The sequence below is a fragment of the Cetorhinus maximus genome, chromosome 25, assembly GCF_964194155.1.
Source record: "Cetorhinus maximus chromosome 25, sCetMax3.hap1.1, whole genome shotgun sequence".
In the NCBI taxonomy this organism is placed as follows: Eukaryota; Metazoa; Chordata; class Chondrichthyes; order Lamniformes; family Cetorhinidae; genus Cetorhinus; species Cetorhinus maximus.
In genome coordinates, this window is record NC_135903.1 from 40,465,731 (window position 1) to 40,492,405 (window position 26,675).

A 26,675-nucleotide genomic window follows, 5' to 3' on the forward strand; every position below is an offset into this window, starting at 1 on the left:
CAACACACACCATCTTCATTAAAATCTTTCACAGATTTTTTTTTGTTAGCAATTACAATACAATTCTGCACTATCCCAAACGTTTTTCGGTGAAGATAGTGTTTCCACAGCCGTTTACCCCACCATCCTCATTATAAGCATGACTGACCTTTGAGATCCAGTATGGAACAGCAGTTAACTGTATAGTTGGTAAAACCTTGGCATGCCCTTTCTTTACAGATGCATTGTTTGACATTGCTGGAAAACTTGTACCATGGCCAGTTATCTTGCTCATCAGCGAGGCGGCCCTTTGCTATCTTAGGCAGGATATGACCATGAGACAGAGGATGATTGCCAACTCAGAGTGGTCGACTGCTTCTATGCTACAAATAAATAGATCAAGGAGTTCAAAATACAAATATACACTTGGGTCTGTGTGACTCCTTATGAGGTGGATGTGACGAAAGATGATGCAGCAAGATTTCTTTGCCTCAACAGCTGAAGTTATAATCAATCTGAACCTATAGCATTCCAGCCACTCGCTTATTAATCAGGCTCCTGGTAGGGTAACTACAAGAACTGTTAGACAGAACCAAGAAGACCTTATGTAAACCCTCTTTGGAGCAATCAGGAGCTGCTACAAAGGTCAATAATGAAGCAGCACTTTATAATAACAGAAGGTATGATAATGTTTTAAATGTATATAAAGGTAACTATGAGAATATGAAGGCAGAGCTGGCTAAGGTGAACTGGGAAACTAGGTTAAAAGTAGAGTTTCAGTGGCAGACCTTTAAGGAGACATATTTAATAACACTCAGAAAAGATTTATTGACGTGAGAAAGAAGGGCTCTTTGAGATGGATGCATCATCCGTGACTAAATAAGGAAGTTAAGGATAATATTAAATTGAAAGAGACTGTGCAAAACTGCAAGGATTAGTGGTAGGTTAGAGGATTGGGCAGATTTTAAGAACCAGCAAAGAATGACTAAAAAGATAATAAAGAGGCAGAAAACAGAGTAAGGGAGAAAGCTAGCCAGTAATATAGGGGTGAATTTTTCCTATGTCGGGCAGGCTGATTGAGTGTGGGCGTGGAGCCGATTGCCGGCTGCAATCGGCTGTGCGCCGCCATTTTACACGGGCAGGCCAATTAAGGCCCGCCCAGCGTAACGCATGGCCAGTAGCGCTCAGCACTACCTGTGCGGGCAGGGGGAAGAGAGTGTGTCGGGGCCTGCGCTCTTTTGCGCATGCACGCGAAAGAACGCAGCAATCTCCCTGAGGCATGGAGCTGCTTCAGGGAGATTAAGTCAATAATAATACTTTTTAATGTATAAAGTAAAAAATTATTTAAACATGTCCCCTCATGTGACAGAATCACATGAGCTGGGACATGTTTCTGAATTTTGCAAAAGTTAATTAATTATTTTATAAAACCTTCAGGAAATCTCATCCCGCCCGTGGATGAGGTTTCCCAAAAAACGCGAAGGCTGCTTGGGCTCTTTGCCTGCCCGCCAACCTTAAGGTTGGACGGGCAGCGTTGCTAACAACTTTAATTACTTTTTTAATGGCCTTAATAGGCTGTTGACAGTTCGGCGGGCATGCAGCTGCCTCTGGTGCGTGCCCGCCGAATGAAATTTCAAAATGACGCGCGATGACATCGGGACACACTCCCGACGTCATCGTGCATCATTTTACACGTCTGCTTGTCTGGCCCGCCCCCGCAGGCCGACGGTAATATTCTGCCCATAAAAGCAAGTGGCAAAAGTTTCTACAAGTATTTGAATGGGAAGAGAGTAATGAAGACTAGTGTTGGTCCTCTAGGGAGTGAGTCTGGGGAGTTGATAATGGAAAAGAAAGAAATGGTGGAAGCGTTGAACAGGTATTTTGTGCTTGTCTCCACAATAGAGGACTTAGAAAACTTCCCAAAGGCTCTTGAAAATCAAGAGGTAATAGGGAGGGATGAACTTAATACAATCACCATGACCAAGGAAAGGACACTAGGAAAACTATTAAAGCTAAAGGCTGACAAGTCCCGAGGACCGGATAGCCTGCATCCTAGGTTCTTAAAAGAAGTGACAGCACAGATAGTAAATGCATTGGTTCTAACCTTCCAAAATTCCTTAGATCCTGGAAATGTTCCAGCGGATTGGAAAACAGCTAATGTAACCTTTATTCAAGAACGGAGGGAGGCAGAAAGCAGGAAACTATAAGCCATTTAACCTAACATCTGTCATTGGAAAAGTGCTAGAATCCATTATTGAGGAGGTTATAGCACGATACTTAGATAATCACAATTTGATCAGGCAGAAGCAACAAACTTTATGAAAGGGAAATCATGTTTAATTGATCCGTTAGAGTTTTTTGACGAAGTAACATTCAAGGTAGATAAAGGGGAACCACTAGGTGTGGTGCACTTAGATTTCCAAAAGGCATTTGATAAGGTACCACCTCAAAGGTTACTACACAAGAGAACAGCACATGCTGTAGGAGGTAACATATTAGCATGGATAAAGAATTGGTTAGCTAACCAGAAGCAGAGAGTAGGGATAAATGGGTTTTTTTCAGATTAGCAAGTTATAACTAGTGGAGTGCCACAGGGATCACTGCTGGGCCTGCAACTATTTACAATCTATATCAATGACCTGGATGATTGTAGCTAAATTTGCTGATGACACCAAGATATGTAAATTGTCAAGAGACGGTAGAGTCTGCAAAGGGACATAGACAGGTTAAGTGAGTGGGCAGAAATTTGGCAGATGGAGTATAATGTGGGAAAATGTGAACTTATCTATTTTGGAAGGAAAAATAGAAAAACAGCATATTATCTAAATTGAGAAAGATTACAGAACTCGGTAGTACAGAGAGATCTAGGTGTCCTGGTACATGAATCACATAAAGTTAGTAGGCAGGTATAGCAAGTGATTAGGAAGACAAATGGAATTTTGGTGTTTATTGCAAGAAGAATAGAATATAGAAGTAGGGAAGTTTTACTGCAGCTGTACAGGGTGTTGGTATGACCACATCTGGGGCAGAATTTCTCACTCGTCGGACGGGCACGTGCCCAACCCAAACGAGCATAAAATGATGTGTGATATTTCAGTCGGACGCGCGCGGGATTTGGCAGTGCGCCTGCTGACAGTTAAAAGGCCTATTAAGGCCATTAACAATCTAACTGAATTAAACTTTTTGCTGCCTGTACAGTTGGCGGGCAGGCAAAAAGGCCAAGCAACCTTTGTGTACTTTGCGAAACCTCATCCACGGGCGGGATGAGGTTTCGATCCGTCATTTGAAAAAAAAAATTTCATACTAATTTCTGAAATATCCCTGCTGATGTAACAGAGTCACATGAGGGATCATGTTTTTTAACATCTTAAAATGCTTTATTTTTCAAAATCTTCATCTCCCTGAGGCAGCTTTTTCCTGCATGCACATGCACGAAGTTCCCTGCTCACCACCACCACCCCCCACCCCCCCAAAACCAGGTGGGGGGCCCTTAATTGGCCCGCCAGCCAGCGTGAAATCGTGGCCTGGCCCCAATCGCGGGCGGCTTCCTGACTGCTCCCGCCCGCCCCTGCGGAACCCGCCCGACCAGGGCAAAATTCTGCCCCTGGAGTAGTTTGTGCAGTTTTGGTGTTCATATTTAAAATAAGATATAATTGCTTTAGGAGCAGTTCAGACAAGCTTTACTGGACTCCTTCCTGGGTTGAAGGGGTTGTCTTATGAAGAAAGGTTGAACTGGATAGGCCAATGCCCATTGGAGTTTAGAAGAATGAGAGGTGATCTTATTGAAACATGTGAGATCCCACCAGGAGGATGTTTTCTCTTGTGGGGGAGACTAAAACTAGGAGACATAGTTTAAAAATAAGCAGAGTCCCTTTTAAGACAGAGATGAGGAGAATTTTTCTCCCAAAGGGTCATTGATTTGTGGAATTCTCTTCCCAAGAAAGTAGTGGAGGCTGTGTATTTGAATTTATTTAAGGCAGAGGTAGACAGATTTTTGTTAGGTGAGGGAGTCGAGGGTTATGGGGGGCAGACAGGAAAGTACAGCTGAGACCACAGCCAGATCATCCATGATCTTATTGTATGGTGGAGAAGGCTTGAAGGGTCAAATGGCCTACTCCTGTTCCTATGTATAGAGAAGATGAAGCAAGATCAGTAGATTGCATCTATTCCAATTATGTAAATATCCTCCTAAATTATTTTCCCTTTGACTTAAGTTAGTGGTAGTAATAGAATCTTACAACACAGAAAGAAGCTATTCGGCCCATTGTGCCTTGCTGTTTCTTTGAAAGAGCTGTCCCACAATTTAGTCCCGCACCCCAAGTTTGTCCTCGTATCACTGTAAATTAGTTCAAGTACATGCCCAATTCTGTTTTAAAATTTCCTATGGGATATAATTCCACTACCCTTTCAGGTAGTGTCTCCCATATCTTAAAAAATTCTCTGTGTTTAAAAAAAAGTACCTTCTGATACTTTTGCCAATTATTTTAAATCTATGACCTGTGTTTACTGACCCACTTTCCGGAGGAAGATTTCTCCCCACTTGATCTATCCAAACCCTTCATAATTTTGAATTCGATACTTTTGAATTTTGGATCTGCTGCTGAAGTTGGTCGGTCCGACTCCATCCTGCACTCAACCCCCGCCTCCCCCCACACAAAAACGGTGTGTGACAGGGTGATTTAAACTGGGGCCGGTCTGCTGAGTCCGGGCATTTCCTGCCTCGGTCGTGAAAACCTGGCCTTGGAGATGACTGCTGCTGGCAGGTATTGAGATAGAGTTCAATAGGTAATTATGAGGCAAAGCAATAGGTTTATTTTTGAAAGAAACAGAAATGTAGAAAAGCCTGCATAAGTAACTGAGGATGGAGATGAAGCTCTTGTGTAAATTGCCTTTTATCTCAACAAGTTAAAGCTACTTGAATGACCAGATTCACTTATTACTTTGATCAGACTTGGAATTGGAGCTGAAAACCTTATCCCAATGTGCTGCAGAGTAAAGATCAAATTTTGAAAAATCGTCTCAAATAGTAATGTTGCTGATGTCTTAGCTTATCATTTTGTTGCAGTAGAGGGCATTGAGCTTGTTACAGTGTTTGACTGTGCCTCTGCATTAATCATTTAACGTCCATTCTGGAACTGCTGTAACCATTGTAATCAACATTAATATCACTGCTTCACTGAAATTTCATAACTTTGAAGATATGATTCTTTCTCCACATACAAAGATTGAATGGCCCTTATGACAGCATTCACACACTGTGCATCAGACGTTAATCTTACTTATTCTGTAGCAACAGTTCAATCTGAACTTTTCTGTACTCTCCCTTACAGGAAGTGAGATATCTCCCAGTTATGAAAGCCTTCTTGCTGTTTTATCAATTTGATTTTCATTATCTGAAATGACAAAAGTCCTACCCTTTCAGAAACCTTCAACTCTGAATGCTTAGAATGACAACTGCAGGTATCTTGTCTGCTGATCCAATGATTCATTTCAAATCTTTCTTTGTGTCTATAAGTGTTGCCGGTTAAGGCACTCACCCCAAGCTAAGAGTCATAGTGTTCTTTCCACCTTATCACCCTTTGGTTGGAGATATCCTGTGGTACCCCAGTTTGTAAAAAATCATTGTGAAATATCTCTCAGTTGTCCCTGTACAAGCTGAAATTGGAATTTTTTTTTTGAATCCACAAATTTTCAGCTTTTTTCTCAGGATGATTACTAGCCTCAGAGTTAAGGTGAAAATTGGTGAATTACATAACTTGCATCTAGGTCTTCCAGGTAAAGTATGACATGTGGTACTGCAGTTCTTCAGCTCTTCCTTTCTGCCAGGCAATGCTCATGTATAACTACTGTCAGAAAGTCAATGCTATCCATTACCTACATTCCTTAAGGAACTGTGATGCCTCTTATGCAGTTAGAAAATGTTTGTTTCTTTCAGGAACAAATCTTTAAAGAAATTTATTACCAAGCCATGATTTGCAGTTTAGATAATGGAGTATCTCTCCTTTAGTGACTCCCTAGTTGGGCAAGACCCACCTGGAAAAGCTGGGGCTCATTTTACTCAGTATGTGGGAGGCTGGGTTCCTTTCCAAAAAATCTTCAAGGCAGCTAACTTAAAGCAGTCATGATTATTTTGACCTGACAGCTCAGGATAATGATTATTTCACCTCGACTGTGCTTCGAGAAACTCATCCACTTTTAAGCTACTTTGGCAGGAAGTGGGCAGGAAAGTGGGAGTTGAGGCAGAAGATCAGCCATGATCATATTGAATGGCAGTGCAGGTTCAATATCATCTACCCCTGCTCCTATTTCTTATTTTCTATCTGTGTGTTGAGATTGAATGAATGTTGGGTTACTTAATACAGGTACAGTTTTTCTAGTTCCTTTGAAGAAGTTCTACATCCACAGACAGAACTCCTCGCTAGCTCAATTGTTCTCTTCTTGACTTGTCATAACTTGAGATTATTTCACCTTTTATACTTGTTATACGGAGGATCCATGGAAAAAAAGAAAGATTTGTATTTATATAGAGTTTTTCATGCCCACTGGACACCTCAAAGTACTTTACAGCCAATTAAGTACTTTTGAAGTGTAGTCAAGGTTGCAGTGTAAGAAATGTGGCAGCCAATTTATGCACAGCAAGATCCCATAATAGAGCAAGATGATAATGATCAAATAATCTGTTTTGTGATTGAGGGATAAGTATTGGCCAGATGCCAAGGATAACTCCCCTGCTCTTCTTTGAAATAGTGCCATGGGATCTTTTACGTCCACTTGAGGGGGCTGACCAGGCCTCGGTTTAAGATGTCATCTGAAAGACAGCACTTTCAAAAGTACAGCACTCCCTCAGTACTGCATAGGAGCATCAACCTTGGTTTTTGTGTCCAGGGGCTGGATTTAATGGAGTGCCGTAGTCAACCCCCCCACCCCCCCCCACACTGGGCTTGTTATGGATAGAGGTGGGACTTTGTCTCCCTGAGGAACTCCTACCTTAGCTGCTAGCTAATTGATGGCCGGCAGTCCAGTACTCCCAACAACAGCACAGGGAGTTGGCCCAAAGGTGGGCAGGCCACCTGACACCTCCCCCCTCCCCCATTTCATTGACAGCACTGAACAGAACCATGACCAGGCAATAGTGGAGTGATGTTCTATCAGTAGGGGCACCACTAACAGGAAGTCAGTCAGTTTCCATTCTCACCAGTGGTAATTAGGAAGAACAGCTGTTGAATTGGTATTGTAATATATTATCCAATCCAGGTTTTGTATTTAATACCAGCACACTCTGATCATCAGAAATGAAAGAGTGTAACTGCAGGAACAACATAAGAACATAACTAGGAGCAGGAGAAGGCAATACAGCCCCTCGAGCCTGCCCCGCCATTCATTACGATCATGGCTGATCTCATTTCGGCCTCAACTCCAATTTCCCGCCCTCTCCCCATAATCTTTCAACCCATTACTAATTAAAAATCTGTCTATCTCCTTAAATTTATTCAGCGTCCCGGCATCCACTGCACTCTGAGGTAGTGAATTCCACAGATTCACGACCCTTTGAGAAAAGTAATTCCTCCTCATCTCTGATTTAAATCTACCACCCCTTAGCCTAAAACTATGGCCTCTCATTCTAGAATGCCCCACAAGGGGAAACATCCGCTCCACATCTACTTTGTCTATCCCCTTTAGCATCTTATATACCTCAATTAGAGCTCCTCTCATCCTTAAACTCTAGCGAGTATAGGCCTAAACTGCTCAATCTCTCCTTATAAGACAAGCCCTGCATCTCTGGAATAAATCTAGTGAACCTCCTCTGAACTGCCTCCAGTGCAACTACATCCTTCTTCAAGTAAGGGGACCAAAACTGTGCACAGTACTCTAAGTGTGGTCTCACCAATGCCTTGTACAGTTGCAACAACACTTCCCTATTTTTACATTCTCTTCCTTTAGCAATAAATGCCAAAATTCCATTTGCCTTCCTTATTACCTGCTGTACCTGCATACTAGCTTTCAGCGATTCATGCACGAGGACACCTAGATCCCTCTGCCTGAAGCATTCTGAAGTTTCTCTCCATTTAAATAATAAGTCACCTTTTCATTCTTCCGACCAAAATGGATAACCTCAGACTTATCCACGTTAAACTCCATCTGCCAGATTTTGGCCCATTCACCTAATCTGTCCATATCCATTTGTAAATTTCTTATTTATTCCTTGCAACTTACTTTCCACATATTTTGGTGTCACCTGCAAATTTAGCTATAGTACCTTCTATCCCTAAATCCAAGTCATTAATATAGATTGTAAATAGTTGGGGCCCAAGGACCGAACCCTGTGGCACCCCACTAGTTACAGCTTGCCATCCAGAAAAAGACCCATTTATCCCGACTCTCTGCTTTCTGTTGGTTAGCTAATCCTCTATCCAAGCTAATATATTACCCCTAACTCCGTGTGATCTTATCTTGTGTATTAATCTTTTGTGCGGCACCTTATCAAAGGCCTTCTGGAAGTCCAGATATACTACATCTACAGGATCCCCATTATCCACTTTGCTTGTCACATCTTCAAAGAACTCTAGCAAATTAGTCAAACACGATTTACTGTTCATAAACCATGCTGACTCTGATGGATTGCATTTTGACTTTCCAAATGCCCCATTACTACTTCCTTAATAATGGATTCTAACAATTTCCCAACGACGTTAAACTAACTGGTCTATAGTTTCCTACTTTCTGCCACCCCCTCTTTTTGAATAAGGGCGTTATATTAACATTTTTCCAATCCACTGGAACCTTTCCAGAATCCAGGGAATTTTGGAATATTATAGCCAATGCATTCACTATCTCCGCTGCCACTTCCTTTAAGACCCTGGGATGTAGGCCATCAGGTCCTGGAGACTTGTCACCCTTTAATCCCAATAGTTTGCTCAGTACTTTTTCTCTAGAGATGGTGATTGTTCTAAGTTCCTCCTTCTCTATATCCTCTGCACTACCTGTTACTATTGGGGTGGTACTAGTGTCCTCCACTGTGAAAACTGAGACAAAATATTGATTAAGCATCTCTGCCATTTCTACGTTCCCCACTATTAACTCCCCAGTCTCGTCCTTCAAGGGACCAACATTCACTTTAGCTACTCTCTTTCCTTTTATATACTTGTAGAAGCTTTTCCTATCAGTTTTTATATTTTGCACTAGTTTTCTTTCATAATTTACCTTTGCTCTTTTTATTTTTTTAGTAACCCTTTGTTGATCTTTAAAAGTTTCCCAATCTTCCAGCCTGCCATTGACCTTTGCAATTTGGTATGCCTTAGTTTTTGCCTTTAAGTTATCTTTAACTTCCTTGCTTAGTCATGGATGCTTTTCCCCCCTCTTACCATCTTTCTTGCTCATTGGATATATTTTACTTGGGAGGAATTGAATATCTCCTTAAATATCTGTCACTGTTCATCAACTGTCCTACCTTGTTGTTTTCCTGCCCAGTCCACCAGGGCCAAATCTGCCCTCATACCTATGTAATTACCTTTGTTTAACTCCAGAACACTAGCATGGGACTCAAGTTTCTCGCTCTCAAACTGAACTTGAAATTCTATCATGCTATGATCACTCTTCCCTAGAGGATTCTTTACTATGAGATCATTAATTAATCCCATCTCATTACACTAAACCAAATCCAGAATAGCCTGCTCCCTGGTTGGTTCCACAACATATTGCTCCAAGAAGCAATCTCTAATACACTCTATGAACTCTCCCTCAAGGCTACCCTTGCCAATTTGATTAGTCCAGTCTATATGCATATTTAAATCACCCATGATTATTGCTGTGCCTTTCTTACATGCTCTCAGTATTTCCTGGTTTATTGCTGTGCCCTACTGCTAAACTACAGTTTGGGGACCTATAGATTACTCCCACCAGGGACTTCTTTCCCTTGCTATTTCTTATTTCTACCCAGACTGACTCTCTGTCTTGCTCTCCAGTGCCTATATCATTCCTCACTATAGCACTGATCTCTTCCTTTACTAACAAAGCTATACCACCTCCTTTTCTTTCCTGCCTATCCTTCCGAAACACTGAGTACCCTTAGATATTCAACTCCCAAACCTGTTCTCCCTGCAACCACTTCTCAGTAATTGCCACCAAATCATACATATTTATCTCTGTTTGCGCTGTTAACTCATTAGTTTTATTCTGAATGCTACGTGCATTCAGATACAAAGCCTTTAAGTTTGTCCTATTGTCAATTTTCCCTACTCTTATATGATTCTTTGGTGCAATATGGCATTCACACGCTCTGTCCCTTCCTTTCACTTTTTGGTAACAATCAGCCTCATCATTAATCTGCACTCTTACCCTCTCAAACTTTGATTTTTTATATTTCCATACAACTGAACCCTCCCCCCCACTATTTAGTTTAAAGCCCTATCTACGACCCTAGTTATGTGATTCGCCAGGACACTGGTCCCAGCCTGATTCAAGTGGAGCCCATCCGAACGGAATAGCTCCCTCTTTCCCCAGTACTGGTGCCAATGTCCCATGAATTCGAACCCGCTTCTCCCATACCAATCTCTGAGTCACGCATTTACCTCTTTAATCTTATTGACCCTGTGCCAATTAGCTCGTGGCTCATGTAGTACCTTTTTGGTTCTGCTTTTTAACTTAGCCCCTAGCTGCTCGTATTCCCTCAGCAGAACCTCTTTCCTTCCTCTACCTATATCGTTGGTATCTACTTGGACCACGACAACTGGATCTTTCCCCTCTGACTCCAAGTTCCTCTGCAGCCCAGATGAGAGATCCTTAACCCTGGCACCAAGTAGGCAACACAGCCTTTGGGACTCTTGATCCTGGCTACAGAGAACAGTTATCTATTCCCCTAACTATACTATCCCCGATTACAACTACATTTCTCTTTTCTCCCACCACTTGAATGGCTCCCTGTACGATGATGCTATGGTCAGTTTGCTTATCCTCCCTACAGTCCCCGCTCTCGTCCACAGGGAGCAAGAATCTCGAACCTGTTGGATAAGGGCAAGGGCTGAGGCTCCTGCAGTGCTACTTCCTGGATCCCTCTACCTGCCTCACTCATAGTCACACCCTCCTGTCCCTGACCACTGGCCGAATTTAAGGTGGTTAATCTAAGGGGTGTGACTGTCTCCTGAAACACAGTGTCCAGGTAACTCTCCCCCTCCCTGATGTGTCACAGTGTCCAAAGCTCAGACTCCAGCTCATCAACTCTGAGCCGGAGTTCCTCGAGTAACCAACATTTGCTACAGATGTGGTCACTAGGAACCATAATGGGGTCCACCAGCTCCCACATCATGTAGCTACAACACATCGCTTGGCCCTGCATCTCTATTTTATTTAATTAGTTTTTAAATTTGTTTTTAAATGTCCTACTGGTCTTTAGTTCATCAATCTGTAAAATATTTTTCCTATTTACCTTTAACCTGAAAGCAAGTTAGAATAGAGATTCAAAATACACTTTTTAAAATCAATTGGAACTCGTTCTCTCTGCTGAGTTGAAGCTGAAGTGTTAGGCCTCCGATCCTGGGCCCCAGTAGTCACCCTTAATCTGAAATCAATTTAGAATAGGTAGTTCAAACTAGCAGTTACTTACCAACCAATGAACTTACGGTTTTCCTGTGAGGTCACTTTTTTTCACTCGGCGACGGTGACTACAGAGGACACTCCTCTCGCTCCCTCCTCTAGCTGCTGCTGCTGCTGACTTTTTTTTTGTAAAAATATACTTTATTCATAAAACATCTTCAATCACATTCCAAACCACTTCAAAACAACATTACAAGGGTACAATCCAGGCCAAACTTTTACAAAATGTATCACCAGGTGCATCAGTACAAACAATATTACAATCATTTACAGCCTTTCATTTTGATCTGTACAGCCCGAGGGGCTCTAAACAGTTCCCAGTCTCTCGGTGCGCTGTGGTAGAAAGGTCTTAGACAGCGACCCTTCCCCATTGCGCCTTTGCGGCAGCTGCCCCAAGCTTTAGTGCGTCCCTCAGCACGTAGTCCTGGACTTTGGATTGTGCCAGTCCGCAACAATCGGTCGGGGACAACTCTTTGTGCTGGAAGACCAACAAGTTTCGGGCAGACCAAAGCGCGTCTTTCACCGAGTTGATGATCCTCCAGCTGCAGTTGATGTTTGTCTCGGTGTGTGTCCCTGGGAACAGCCCGTAGAGCACAGAGTCCTGTGTCACAGAACTGCTCGGGATGAACCTCGACAGCAACCACTGCATCTCTCTCCAGACTTTCTTTGCAAAGGCACAATCCACAAGGAGGTGAACAACGGTCTCTTCCCCACCACAGCCACCTCGAGGGCAACGTGCAGAGGGGGTGAGCCTCCTGGCGTGTAGGAAGGATCTGACGGGGAGGGCCTTTCTCACCACCAGCCAAGCTACGTCTTGGTGCTTGTTGGAAAGTTCTGGCGATGAGGCATTCTGCCAAATGACTTTGACAGTCTGCTCGGGGAACCATCCCACAGGGTCCACCCTCTCCTTATCCCTCAGGGCCTCTAGGACGTTACGTGCTGACCACTGCCTGATGGACTTGTGGTCAAAGGTGTTTTTCTGCATAAATTTTTCCACCAGGGACAGGTGGTACGGCACGGTCCAACTACTTGGAGCGTTCCGCGGCAGCGTGGCCAGACCCATCCTTCGCAACACCGGGGACAGGTAGAACCTCAGCACGTAGTGACACTTGGTGTTTGCGTACTGAGGGTCTACGCACCGCTTGATGCAGCCGCACACAAAGGTGGCCATCAGTATGAGGGCGATGTTGGGCACGTTTTTTCCCCCTTTATCTAGAGGCTTGTACATCGCGTCCCTGCGGACACGATCCATTTTCGACCTCCAGATAAAGCGGAAGATGGCTCGAGTGATCGCCGTCGCGCAGGAGTCTGGAATGGCCCAGACCTGCGCCACGTACAGCAACAGCGAGAGTACCTCACACCTGATGACCAGGTTCTTTCCCGCAATGGAGAGGGAGCGTCGCTCCCACATGCCCAGTTTCCTTTTCACCATAGCCACTCGCTCCTTCCAGTTTCTAACGCATGCCCCGGTCCCTCCGAACCATATCCCCAGCACCTTCAGGCCGTCAGCCCTGACAGTGAAGGGGACAAAGGATCGGTCAGCCCAGTTCCCAAAGAACATGGCCTCGCTCTTCCCACGATTTACCTTGGCTCCCGAGGCCAGTTCGAACTGGTCGCAGATGTGCATCAGTCTGCGCACCGACAGCGGATCCGAGCAGAAGACGGCGACGTCGTCCATGTACAGGGAGGCTTTTACCTGAGTGCCTCCACTGCCTGGGATCGTCACTCCTCTTATGCCCGGATCCTTCCTGATGGACTCGGAAAAGGGTTCTATGCAACACACGAAAAGGACAGGCGAGAGAGGACAGCCCTGCCTGACTCCAGATTTGATCGGGAAGCTATCTGTTTCCCACCCATTGATTGAGACTGCGCTACTGATGTTAGTGTAGAGCAGTTGGATCCAATTTCGAATTCCCTCCCCAAACCCCATTTTGGAGAGCACATCCCCCATGTAGGTGTGCGATATTCTGTCAAAGGCCTTCTCCTGATCCAAGCTGATGAGGCAGGTATCCACACCCCTGTCCTGTACATAGGCAATCATATCCCTGAGCAGCGCCAGGCTGTCAGAGATCTTCCTGCCTGGCACAGAGCAGGTCTGGTCAGGGTGAATCACCAATTCCAGAGCGGATTTGACCCGGTTGGCGATGACCTTGGACAGAATCTTATAGTCCACATTCAACAGTGAAATGGGTCGCCAATTTCTAATTTCCTCCCTTTCCCCCTTGTGCTTGTAGATGAGGGTGATGATGCCTTTCCTCATGGATTCTGACATACTACCGGCCAGGAGCATACTCTCGTACACTCCTAGCAGGTCTGGGCCGATCAAGTCCCACAGAGCCGAATACAACTCCGCCGGCAAGCCGTCGCTTCCGGGGGTTTTACTCTTCTCGAAGGACTCGAGGGCCTTAGTCAGTTCATCAGGAGTTAGCGGTTTGTCCAGGCTCTCCCGCGTACTGTGGTCTAAGACCTCCGTGATAGAGGACAGGAAGGACTGGGAGGCCGTGCTGTCCGTGGGCTTCACGTCATACAATCCGGCATAAAAGGATTTGCTGATCCTCAGAATGTCGGACCGTGATGACTTTACTGAGCCGTCTTCTTCCTTCAGGCTGCTGATCACAGAGCGCTCTCTGTGTACCTTTTGGAAGAAGAAACGTGAGCACGTCTCATCCTGCTCCACGGAGCGGACTCTGGAACGGAAGATGATCTTGGAGGCCTCCGAGGCAAAGTGCGAGGCTTGCTGGCCCTTCACCTCTTGGAGCTCCTCCTTGACATCGACCCCCATCGACTGCAGCCGGAGCAGGTTCTGCCTCTTTTTCTGGAGTCGGGACATTTCCCTCTGTTCCTTTCTAGCTTTCTGGGTGCCTTTGAGGATGAAAAACCTCTTGATGCTTCCCTTGATCGCTTCCCACCAGTGTGTCAGGGACTCAAAGAGGGGTTTCACGGTTCTCCAACCTTTGTAATCCCTCTTGAGCTCCTCAATGTTCTCTGGGGTCAGCAGTTGCACATTTAGCTTCCATGCCCCCCTGCCCACCCTCAGGTCCTTCTCCAAGTGGCAGTCCGCCAGAAGGAGGCAGTGGTCAGAGAAGAACACCGGCTTGACCTCGGTGGATCTGACTGTGAATGCACGGGACACAAACAGGAAGTCTATCCTGGAACGAATGGACCCGTCTGGCCGTGACCAGGTGTATCTACGCTGCGCTCCGTCTGCAGGGTTGCTGAAGACGTCGTGCAGCTTGGCATCCTTAACTGTTTCCATCAGGGATCTGGACGTAGCGTCCAATCTGCTGCCGGCCCTGCCGGATCGTCCAGCCGCATCGATGATGCAGTTGAAGTCCCCGCCCAGAATGACCGGCCTGGAGGTCGCCAGCAGCAGTGGGAGCTGCTGAAAAACCTCCAGCCGCTCAGCCCCTTGTGCCGGGCCATACACGTTAATTAACCGGAGTGGAGCGTTCTTGTACATTACGTCTGCTACGAGGAGTCGCCCGCCCACCACCTCCTTGACCTCGGAGACGGTGAAGTTGCCTCCCCGCAGCAGAATACCCAGGCCGGAGGAACGAGAGTCGTTTCCGCCCGACCAGATCGATGGCCCATGGGACCACCATCGTGACCATTGCCTGTAGGAGCTGAGGTGCGGTATCGCACACTCCTGCAGAAACAACAGGTCAGCTTTGACCTTGGCTAGGTAGTCCAAGGTCGCAACACATCGCGTAGTAGATTTAATGCTACGCACATTTATGGATACAATCTTTAAACCCATTTTAAAGCATTTATTCTCCTACCAAACCCACTGTCTCTGAGAGTCCCAGACCTTTAGTCTGCTCCTTCATACCCGTAGTGAGCTCAAATTCCTTCACTTTGGATGGGCTGAGGTAGATCTCCTTGGCAGTGTTCTGCTCCGGTGGCATCTGGAGGTTCACGTAGAGAGCGGGTTTTGAGATGACCTTTGCTGGAGAAGCTTCTCCAAAACTCACCCCCCCTGGGGTGTTGCTGTTCCCGGCTTCCTGGAGCTGGGGTGCGATGATTGCCTCACTGCTCCCAGATTCCAGGGGCTGTGGTGAACTGGCCTCCTCAGGTTGCAGGCAAAGTTGGGGTGCGCTGGTCTCCTTGTTGTCTCCAATTTTCTGGAGCTCGGGTGTCTCGTCCTCCAACGCCTTGGAGCTTTGCCGCCTCTTCTGTCGGTGCCGCCCTGGCACTTCATCATCCGAAGAGCTGCTGCCCTTGTCATCCGTGTCGGATGGGAGACGCCTCTTGCCGCTTCTCTGGGAAACGCCTTTGCTTCTTCTTTGCTCCCTCTTACTTTTCTTGTTCTTCACCGTCCGCCACTCCCCCTGCTGCTTTTCCACTGCTGCCTCCTCCTCCATTGATTCGCTGTCCTGAGGACTGGGGGGTTCAGGGGGTAGTGCTGTTGATTGGCTCTCTGTTGCCTCAATCTCTTTCTCCACCTTGTCTCTCTCTGTGTCCTCCTTTGTCCCGTTGAGCTCCCTGGGGGCCTTGGTGGTTGGAGTGACACGGAACATTTCTTCTGCTTCCCCCTGGTCGGCTTTGGCTGCCTGTGCGTAAGTACGGCAGCGTTTGGGGCAGGTCCTGTAGAGGTGACTTGCCTCGCCACACAGGTTGCAGCACTTGGCCTGTTTGCAGTCTTTTGTCTGGTGCCCTTCCTGTTTGCAGATCTTGCAGAGGGAGGCGCTGCAGTTGGCCGCCACATGACCAGCCTTGCCGCATGAGCGACAATGCTTGGGTTGCCCAGCGTAGACCAGGTAGCCACGGTTTCCCCCGATAGCGAAACTGGAAGGAGGGTGGAAAATGGCTCCCTTACCATCGGTCTTTAGCGTGACCTTAAACAGGCGTTTGCCTGTCCAGATCCCCAAGTCGTCTCGAATCTCGGTGCCGCTCCCCACCTTATCGAAGTACCTGGTGAGGAAGGTGACCACGTCGGCGACAGGGACGAAGGGGTTGTACACATGCACCATCACCACACGTTCCCGTTGCAACGGCAGAGAAAAGTGCGGCTCCGCCGTCAGGATCTTCATCTCCGGCAGGTCTCTCTTCTCCTCGAACACCCTCAGGAGCCGGACGCAGTCTGCCACCCGCTTGAACGTCACGTCAAAATAACCACCTTTGCGGGAGTCATGCAGGGTGAAGATCTCCGGAGCTTGGAAGCCGCACGCCTTCAACAGGATCCTCCTGGTGAAGAAGCCCCGATCCATAGGTGATCCTCCTTCGCTGTGGTTCACCGTGACTCGGACGGTGATAGGTAACCCACGGTATGGATTTGGATTGCGATTGGTTATCGCCCTTCCATCCCGACCTTGCCTTGGCAGGACCATGGTGTCGCCCCTGCAACACTTGATCTTAGCCAAAAGGCCGAGAAGCGATCTGCTGACTGCCTGTCCCAGAGTCCTCCTCTCGCACCCTCCCCTAGGTGCTGCTGGCTGCCTGTCCTAGGGTGGTCCTCTCGCACTCTCCTCTAGGTGCTGCTGACTGCCTGTCCCAGAGTCCTCCTCTCGCACTCTCCTCCAGCCAGTACTAATTAGTCTGTGAAAGTAGGTTGCAGAAGTACCTCGAACTATTCTGAATTGTGTGTGTCCTAGGTAACTGCAGTGCATATGAGGCTCAGTTGCCCCTGAGTCAAAAGTTTGTGGGTTCAAGCCTCACTTCATAGACTTGAACATATAGTCAAGGTGGTGCTGCACTGTTGGAAGTGCCGCCATTCAGATAGGATGATAAACAGAGGTCCTCTCTCTCAGGTGGATGTGAAAGGTCCTATGACGCTGTTCAAAAAGGAACAGGGTGTTGTGTCCTAATCCAATCCCTCAATCAACATACTAAAAATAAATTATCGGGTTATTTAGCTCATTGCTGTTTGTGGGTCCTTGTATGCAAATTGACTGCCTAATTTCCCTAAATTATATTGTAATTACACTTTAGAAGTACTTAATTGGCCGTGAAGCGCTTTAGGGTGCTCTGACAATGTGTAAGGCACCAAATAAGTGCAATTTCTTTCTTTCATTTTGGGACACAGATTTAGGCTGTGAGAAGACCAAGTGCACAGTAGCATGAGGTTAGCCCCAGAAACACAAGGATGAGGGTAATCCTTTCAAGGTATGACAGATGATGGGAGTTCCCCTGGAAAGTGGGTAAATAGATGATTTATTTGGGAAAGTGGGTGTGTTACTTTTTGTCTTTTGTGGAGGAATTATTGAAGGCAACTTTTAACTGTTGGAAAATGCCTCTGAAGTAAGAACATCTTTATGTCATACACTTTTTTCTTTCATACAGGCAGTTTCCAGCCGCTCTGGAAGATTTGCATGAAGCAGTGAAGCTTTGCCCAAATAACCGTGAGATACAACGTTTGTTGATACGAGTAGAAGAGGAGTTCAGGCAGATGCAGTATGGTCAGCAGATGCAGTATGCTCAACAACAGCAACAGCAGCAGACTCAGCGAGAAGACGTAGACTCTATGCATGAATTATATGACGAGGAATATTTGGAGCAGGAGTTGGACAATGTCTCTGTTAGCTTACAGACAGAACCGAGACCTAGCCAAGGGCTGCCTGTTATCCAGAGTCCACCTTCTTCCCCTGCACACCGTGAACCCAGCTACAGATCCAGCTCGCCTCTCAACTCCCACCAGGTCTTTGACTACAGACCAAACCCTTCAGTCTCCTCTCCGACCCGGCAGGGGCAGGGCTACCAGTCCACATCACCATCGCTTTCTCCTACTCACCAGAATTCTCATTATCGGCCTAGTCCTCCGCCTACCTCCCCTGCTCATCAGGGGTCTTCATATCGCTTTAGTCCACCCCCAGTGGGTGGACAAAGCAAAGAATATCAGTCCAGTCCCCCTCCTTCACCATTGCGTAGAGCCCCACAGTACAGAGCCAGTCCTCCTGCAGATAGTATGAGTGTATATAGGCCTCAGTCTGGCTCGCCAGTTCGGTATCAGCAAGAACCCACCATCGGTCAGCTTCCTGGTAGGCCAAAGTCTCCCTTGTCCAAAATGGCCCAAAGACCCTATCAGCTATCTCAACCTCCATCAGGTTTACCCCAGCAAGGGCTTAGATTGCAGCCAGCCAAGGCTCAAATTGTACGCACTAATCAGCCCAGCTCTGCAGTACATTCTAGTGCTGTTATACTTGGTGGAGCTTACGGCCAAGGGCCCCATTCCATGAGCACTAAACATCAATCGTCTTCAGTTGATATGGCTCCTACTCAAAGTCGCCTGGTTTACCAGCCTGTAATGGGAGGAGTGGTGGCAGACAGCAGACCTGTGCAGCATGTGCAAGCCAGTCTAAGTGCCGGTGCAATAAGCAATGTTTGCCAGCATCCAGGAACAGTGATGACTAAAGAGGATCACAGCCAAAGACCCTCTTCTGCCTTTCGAGGAGGGATGAGGTATGGCCAAACCCCTCAGATTGGTCGCAGTCAGTCTGCTTCGTATTATCCTGTTTCCCACTCCAAGCATGAATTAGAAAGGTCCTCTGTACCGTCCAGTCAGATTGCATCTCCAGATGTATCTCACATTATCAGGAGGGCACTCACTGTGAATCCTCCAGAAATTAAACCTCACCCACCAACGCCTCGACCACTGCTCCATTCTCAAAGCACTGGCCTTCGTTTCTCCCCCTCTAACAATAGCCTTTCTTCTAGTTCCAATGTTGTGTCCTCATTCCGCCCTTCTGCCTCCATCCAACAGATGGAGATTCCACTCAAGCCCTCTTATGAAAGTCGATCTTGTGAGGAACAGTCCCCCATCTCCCCAACACAAGGTTACCCTGGAGATCCTGGCCGCTCCAGGACCACACCTTTCATGGGGATAATAGATAAAACAGCACGGACACAGCAGTACACTCACATGCACCAGCAGAGCCGGACGTGGGCTGTGTCCTCTGTTGACACTGTCATCACCAGCCCCACCTCCTCTGGAGGGATGTCCCCCCAGTCTGGCTCCTATAGTCCACCCCCAGTGAGTAACATTGCTTTCTTCAATAAGACTAACAATGCCCAAAATGGCCACCTAATAGAGGATGATATGTGCGTCTCCCATGGGAAGCTAACCAATGGATCCCGGGCAGAGATTTTGGAAAGGGTTAGTCAGGCTCCCTCATACCCAGATGTGAAGGTGGCTAGAACATTGCCTGTTGCCCAGGCATACCAGGACAGCATATATCGGCAGCTTTCCAGAGACTCACGACAAGGGCCAACGTCACCTTTAAAACCAAAGAGACCATTCGTAGAGTCAAATGTATAAAGGGAATTCTCTAGATTCCAAATCCCATATTGTGAGCAGGTTTGCAATTAAACTCCTTGCTCATGTAGCCACACAGTGCACTGTACAATGAAGCTGCTTCCACTTACATATGAAATAAGCCAGAAAAAAACATAATAGTGGGTTCAGTTCCATTCCGTTGCTTAATTATGATTAGTTTCTAACTTTTCTAACTGGTGTACAAAAATTTAAATGTCGGGGGAAAAAGGTAATATGAATATCAAAGTATGAATGCTTAAGTGACGAATGTTTAGACTAATGCATTATCAGGTCAGTTCACATTTTTACTTTACATAGGTAGGTTAACATGTACTTATGGGTAATTTTATTTAGGCTTTTTAAAGAAGTCTGACGCATAAGTTACAATAAGGTGCAGATAATGACATTTATTTTCAAAGACGCTGTGATTTGTACAGCTTGTAATCAGTTTACTATGATTTCTACGTAATGGGTGCATTACACGGAACTGTCGGTACGTTTTCAGAACCTCACACCAATCTGCATTTAACCTTGAGATCAGTTCTCTGCACTAGCATGGGATCGGGACTAATTTACCTTCAGAGATGAACAGTGAGTGTTTGCTTAAGCTTCAAGGTTATTCTGTTTAATACTGTAAATGTTGTATGAAGTTTTGCTCTCTACGGACCTGTAGTTAATAATATTTAAGAGTATTTTAAGTTAAGTCAACTTGTATCAGGTAATTTTTTAAAAACTTTATTTTAAACCAGGTGCAACTATTATTGAATTGATGAATAGAAGGGGACATTCCCAAAGCAAAGGATATGGGAGCTGATTTCCCACTGGCATTCTCCCACTCCTTCGCCATATCTTTGACAGAAGAGCCACAGAAACCCCAGGAACAGGGCACGGACACCATTTTTCAGGGGTTCTCAGTGCTATTCTCCTGAATGAGTGGGAGAACACTCCCAGGATGCTTTCCATGTTTTTACTGGCTAGTCTGTCCATCTCTCGCATTTGACTGCAGTGTTCTGTCCCATCTCTCTTAAAAAGAAAACCAGTCATTCTTATTGAAATTTGTTTGTTTTAGTGTCAACACTGGAACACTTTCACAATTCACACCCCATTTCTGTCCTACAGCAACTGCAAACATCATTGCCTTAAAATTTCTAATTCAAAATAATTGTAAAAAAAAAGTTGCAAAAAAAGTCTGTGAAATGTTTGGTCGACTTCGGTAATTCGTATTCCCAATATCCTTAAATTTAAAAATTGGAATTTTGTTAACATTTTGATGATTTTAACAGGATTGTCGTCTTTGTAATCTGTGTTATTTTAAAGTGTTATCGAATATGTTTAGTGGTAATGCTCAATCAGATTTGATTGCACTGACCAAAAAGCTGCAAATTCACATTCTAACCCTTCTTTGCCTCCACTGCCTTTGTTTCAGTAATGTCACTTTCCTTGTAAGGTTTCAGACCCCAACCTAGAAATTCCACTTGCACTATCTTGTTAGGACAGAATGAACTCCCCAAGCAAAGCCAGTCCTGATTTGGTCCATTGCTCTTCCAATCTAAAAGGACCATAAAGGTTTAATAGTGTATTCATGTCTTGAATATGGATTTATACAACATGTTGTACATGTACTTGAATTAAGCTAGGTTATTTGTCCCAATTAACATCCCGGAGCTCGTTTCCAGCTTTATTCTGCATTTTTTTTTTTCAATTATCTTCTTCCCCCACCTCTTCTTTTTATATCTTTCATTCTAACCAGAGAGTGGACCCTTGATATCCTGATTTGAAAACTAAACCACAGTTATTGTGGAATGAACTGGTATGAAGTTCATGTCTTGGCTCACGTGTTTCCAGGTCTCGTCTGTTGGGAAGTGTTTGTCTTCTGCTTGCCACTACCTCTCTTCACCTAGCAACAACAGGAATTCACTCCATCAATATTGTTCCATGGCACATCATCATCATCTCTCCATTTATTAGCAGTACTTTAATGCCATTTTTATCACTCTCGCCTTTCGTTCACCTTCTTCCGTTTCTCAGTTTCTTTTTCTGAATGTATGAATTGGCCCATTGCCTGACTTCATTTGTGAGACAGTTTGCTTTTTAAGTTGTATCTATTTCACCTCCATATTTGGAAATGTCCCCAAATGGACTTCAGATAAACAAAGTTATATGAAGTCATCTTAGCATTAAAATATACACGGAAAGGCAAAAAAACATCTAATCACAATGTGGAGTTCCTTAATTACACCAACACATTTTTTCACAGAATTCTTATACTGAAAGTTTGTCATCTGTATTTCCTGTATATGAGTGCACTTTATCGTTAACTTTTATATGCTGGAATGATAATCGTGACTAGTGTTCTCATTAGGAGATAAACAGTTGTGACCCTTGGTGTATTTCACAGAAAAAAGCAAAATACTAAATTTGTAGCACAAATAATTTGCTGTAAATACATGTCACAGTATCCCTCAAACGCTCTTCCTTGGAAACTCCAACAGCGCACAACTTAACTCTCACTTTCACCGTGTATATATTGTGCATAAAATAGAAATGGTACATGTTACCTGAAATACATACAAAAATCGGTCTTCTGCCACGTGCCTATAATATTTTTGTAGTACAGAATTCAATAGTAAAAACCCACTGTTACATTGATGAGAGAGGGCATGCAAAGTATGCTGATTACACACTATGTTGTTTATGAATCTAGATTAGAACAGCACAATTAAACATCGAGGATGAGTATTTGGATTTGCTATCTGCAAATTTTATCGATCTGCACTCTGGATAAAAGAAACTCGATTTGCAAGAGTTAGCGGGGAGGGATGAGAAAATAAGACCTCCCAAAACTGCCAGGGAGATGGATGCTACAGATGGGTAGACCCCATGAACCACATGGAACATGGCATTAGCATCTACATAAGCAGGTCCACATGAAGTGTAAAAATAGTTGACAATTATCAGCACCACAGGCCAGAGAGCCATATGCAAAATAACACATTGTCACAGTGCAGAAGGAACAAAATGGAAAAATGGCAGTATTGTTTTCTTAACTCTGACCTGACAAAATGCACAATTAGCAGCAAAGTTTGGTTTATATTCTGAATAAATCCTGACCACGCTAATTCAGCCTGATCTGGATTTGAAAACCTCTTTAGGGCCCATTATTCATAAGATTTCCTAACAAACTAACCAAAAACTTAATTTGGAGTTAAGTTGTGTTGGCTGAATGTTTCCTCTAGCCTGTAGCTTTTAAAATCACGGGAGCTTGCTAACTCACCAGTGTCACTGCAGCTCCCTATTCTTGCTAACACTCTCTCTAGCTAGCTCTACAGAGACCAGTTAAGATGTAGCATAATTCTAATTATTGAAGTGCAGATTTACATATGTCTTGCTGGGTCTTGCAGTTCGTGCTGAAGAAATAGTTGTTACTTTTGTTGGCCCAGCTGCTTCAGTAATAATTCAATAACGTAAATTGTGGCCGGTATGAACGATGCACTCCTAATGCCAGCAGAGCCTTGGGAATTGCCCCTCAACAGGCTAACTGAAGGAACATTTTAGAAGTAAAATGTGATTTGAATTTTACTTTCTGGCCTATTTACAGAACACTGAATTGCTGTTATATAATATAATTTACTCATAATTTTAATTTATGACACATAATAGTATCTTCATAATATACCAAACATTCTTCCAATTTCTCCAGTGATGTTTTGAAACACCCTCTTTAACTGAAACAAATTATGGGGCATTAATGCTTTAACTTCTTGGTTTCTAAGGTGCAAAAACATTCAAATTGAATTCCGTATACATACTACACAACTAGTGGCTTTTAAAGAAAAAAGGAACCTAATCCACATGAATGAAAGTGCAGAAACCCTTACCTTAACACAAGGATAAGGGGGATGGGGGGAAATCAAGTCTATATAGACCAACAATAGGTGTCTTAAAATATGTCAATGAATCGCCATGGAGAAACTGGTTAAACCTTGTAATATGCAGTGTTGGAGAGCTACTTAAAACATTCAGGAATTTACTATTTAAAAAGTGCCATGATTTGAAAATGTAATTTAGTAAGTACATATCTACAGATATCTGTTGCTTCTCTCTCTTTCTCTCTCATGATTCCAAAGTTCAGTATTTGATATTTGAGCTGGCTTATTTTCCACATTCATTGTAGAGTTAAAGGAGGAAATTAAAATATTGGGGCAAGGTGCAATACATAGTTCATGGACATTGTCAGACCTTCACCAGAATTATCACATTGAAAATAGCCCTGTGAGGTTTCCGAACATTGTTTATTGAAATGTACATGTAAACCTTCATTCTGATTTTTAAATATGGTTATGTATATTTGCAGTTAAGATTATCAACAGTAATCATAATTAACACTCCGGGTAGATAGCACACTTCAGACCTAAAACAGCCTGGTCCTTTCTTCCCTTTGGATTCATCCAAAACAGAATACAATATATAGCAGGAATTAATCTTCCTTCATAATGAGGAGTGCAATGTTATTTTTTGTTGAGTAAATAGATACAGACTCAGCTGCGGCAGGGATGCATGTAGGTACTTTTTTCTCCCCTTGAAAATGGTAGAACAGAATACTAAACATTTGAATGTAATTGCAGAAAATTATATTGTACCATGTGTCATTTCTGTGTGGATCCATGGATTCCTTTATTTTTTTTTCTGTACTGTTAATAATGCACCAAGAAGGCATCTGTATACAGTGAGACACCAGCTGGGGAACTGTATAAAAATCTTTGGTTTTCTCTCGTGTCTCTGTGTCTCTACCCATCTATCTCTCTCTCTCTCTCTCTCTCTCTTTTGATGTAAAGAATTTTTCTCTGTATATTATAAACTGCATGTTTTGTTCCAGTTACTGATTAATAATTACAAAAAGTTGTGATATTGTATCCAGGTCGCCCTGGGCTGCGGCCCTTTCCATATTTTGGATGGAGATTTCTCTTTGCTGTATCGCTTGCTGAGCAGAGTAATATTGTCTGTACATGTGGGCTGTGAGTTAGTGCAAAAACAAAACAAAAAAATTAAACGAATGCTTCTGTTTTTATTTTTCATTTACAGATTGTGATCTGTACAATTTACTGTATGAAAATACTGTACCTATTTATAAATGGTTAACACTTCAAATTAAATGAAACACAACTGCCTAACTTTCATTACTAGTTATTTTTGAAATTTCTATAAAGAGGTATAAATTATCCATAATCTCAATAGACATGAAATGTATGTTAAAGCAAGAACAAATTCTACACAATCGACAAGATAAACATAAACAAAAGTGTTAGCAACGCCACACATTAATTCTTACTGGAACAGATTCATTTCCCACAGGAACAACTCCTTAGGAGTCTTTGCACTCTGAAGTGATTGCCATATAAACTTACCACAGATCAAACTGCTGCTCAGACCCACCCCCAGTGGTTTTTCTCCTGTCTCAGAAGCAGTCACCGACCAAAGTAAGAATAGTTCTGGAAAATGTTCTCATTTCAGATTCTACCTTATGAAGTTGTGACCTAGGCATCTGAGTGCTGTTGAAGTTTTGCCATTACTGTATTCATCTTATTTTTGTTGGTGTTTCAGTACGGCCTAGCAGGAGGCTTCAGTTAGTGCATATTGAGCCATGGCATTTTTGCCTGAAGACAGAATGTTACATAATCTCTGCTCATTGAAGGCAACCCTTTGGGATTAGGTCTGCTGCCCAAATCTAAAAAGCACATAACACTCTAGGTTAGAAGGATTTAGCATAGGAGAATGATTGACTATGATGAGCCCAATCCATTCCAAGAACATTGATCAAGGCAAGTTCTATATCACATGATGGGAACAAGGAGTAAGCGACATGCTTATTTGCAGCCTACCATTTTTTTTCTAGTTTATACTTACAGCAGCACATGTTGCTGGCAGATTCAGTGTCATCTCAAATGCTCCAGCTGTAAAATTTAACTCTGCAGTGCTTGTATTTCCAGCGCTATGGGTGTCATTTTTATCCGAAACAGTTCCATGCCACACATGCGCAATTCTGATGTGGCCCATGCCAGCTGCCATTTTTGTGGAAGCGAGTAGCATGGGCACTAGGAGAATGCAGCAGAAGTATGCAGAATAGGAAGATCAGACTCAAGTAGCATGTAAAGCTGATTTGACCTCCACACTGCAGTTTTAAATTTGAATGCTCCAGCAAACACACTATCTTGAACTCACACAGCTGAATGTCCAACAGCAGGAAGCACCAACCCCACCCACCCCCCCAGCTCCACCACCAGCGCTATTTATCATCATCAAGCACTGTCAGGTTAGCTACTGATTAATTTCTACTGCCTCTGTCTGAGTTTATAGAACTGCTTGGTGGTTTGCGGAGTTGTTTAAAGTGGGTGAAGTCGACAGAGAGTGAGCCTGAATATGGAAAAGACAAAAGCAAAATACTGCGGATGCTGGAAATTTGAAACAAGAACAAAAAATGCTGGAAAAACTCAACAGTTCTGACAGCATCTGTGAGGAGAAAGACAGAGTTAACGTTTTCGAGTCCGTATGACTTCTTCAGAGCTGAAGGGAAGTAGAAATGTAGTGAAATATATACTGTTTAAGGGGGGGGTGAAGCTGGTTAGAAGGCCAGCGATGGGTGGAGACAAAGGAGAGATTGCAAAAGATGTCATAAAGAAAAGATCAAAGGGTTGTTAATAGTGGTGGTTCTGGCTAAAGGTGGTGCTAATGGTGACATTAAGAGTGGAAAGCAGATTGTGATAATAGCTGGACCAGGGTAAGCACTCTGGAAAGTGACAGATGGCCCTAGTGGGGGTGGGGTGGTGGGAAAAAAGATTGAAAAGGCTAAAAGCTGGGGATA

The 26,675-nt window shown here is 44.3% G+C and overlaps 1 protein-coding gene across 2 annotated transcripts in view; it reads left to right on the top strand.

Moving 5' to 3' along the window:
- LOC144668069 (protein TANC2-like) overlaps positions 1–24,991 on the top strand; it is a 923,845-nt gene extending 898,854 nt beyond the window's left edge. For both annotated transcript variants that reach the window (XM_078529835.1, XM_078529836.1), the window contains one exon: positions 17,848–24,991. In XM_078529835.1, coding sequence (XP_078385961.1) covers positions 17,848–19,819 — 1,972 coding nt within the window. In that variant the 3' untranslated portion in view covers positions 19,820–24,991. The remainder of the gene's footprint in view (positions 1–17,847) is intronic.
- Positions 24,992–26,675: the final 1,684 nt, after the last annotated feature.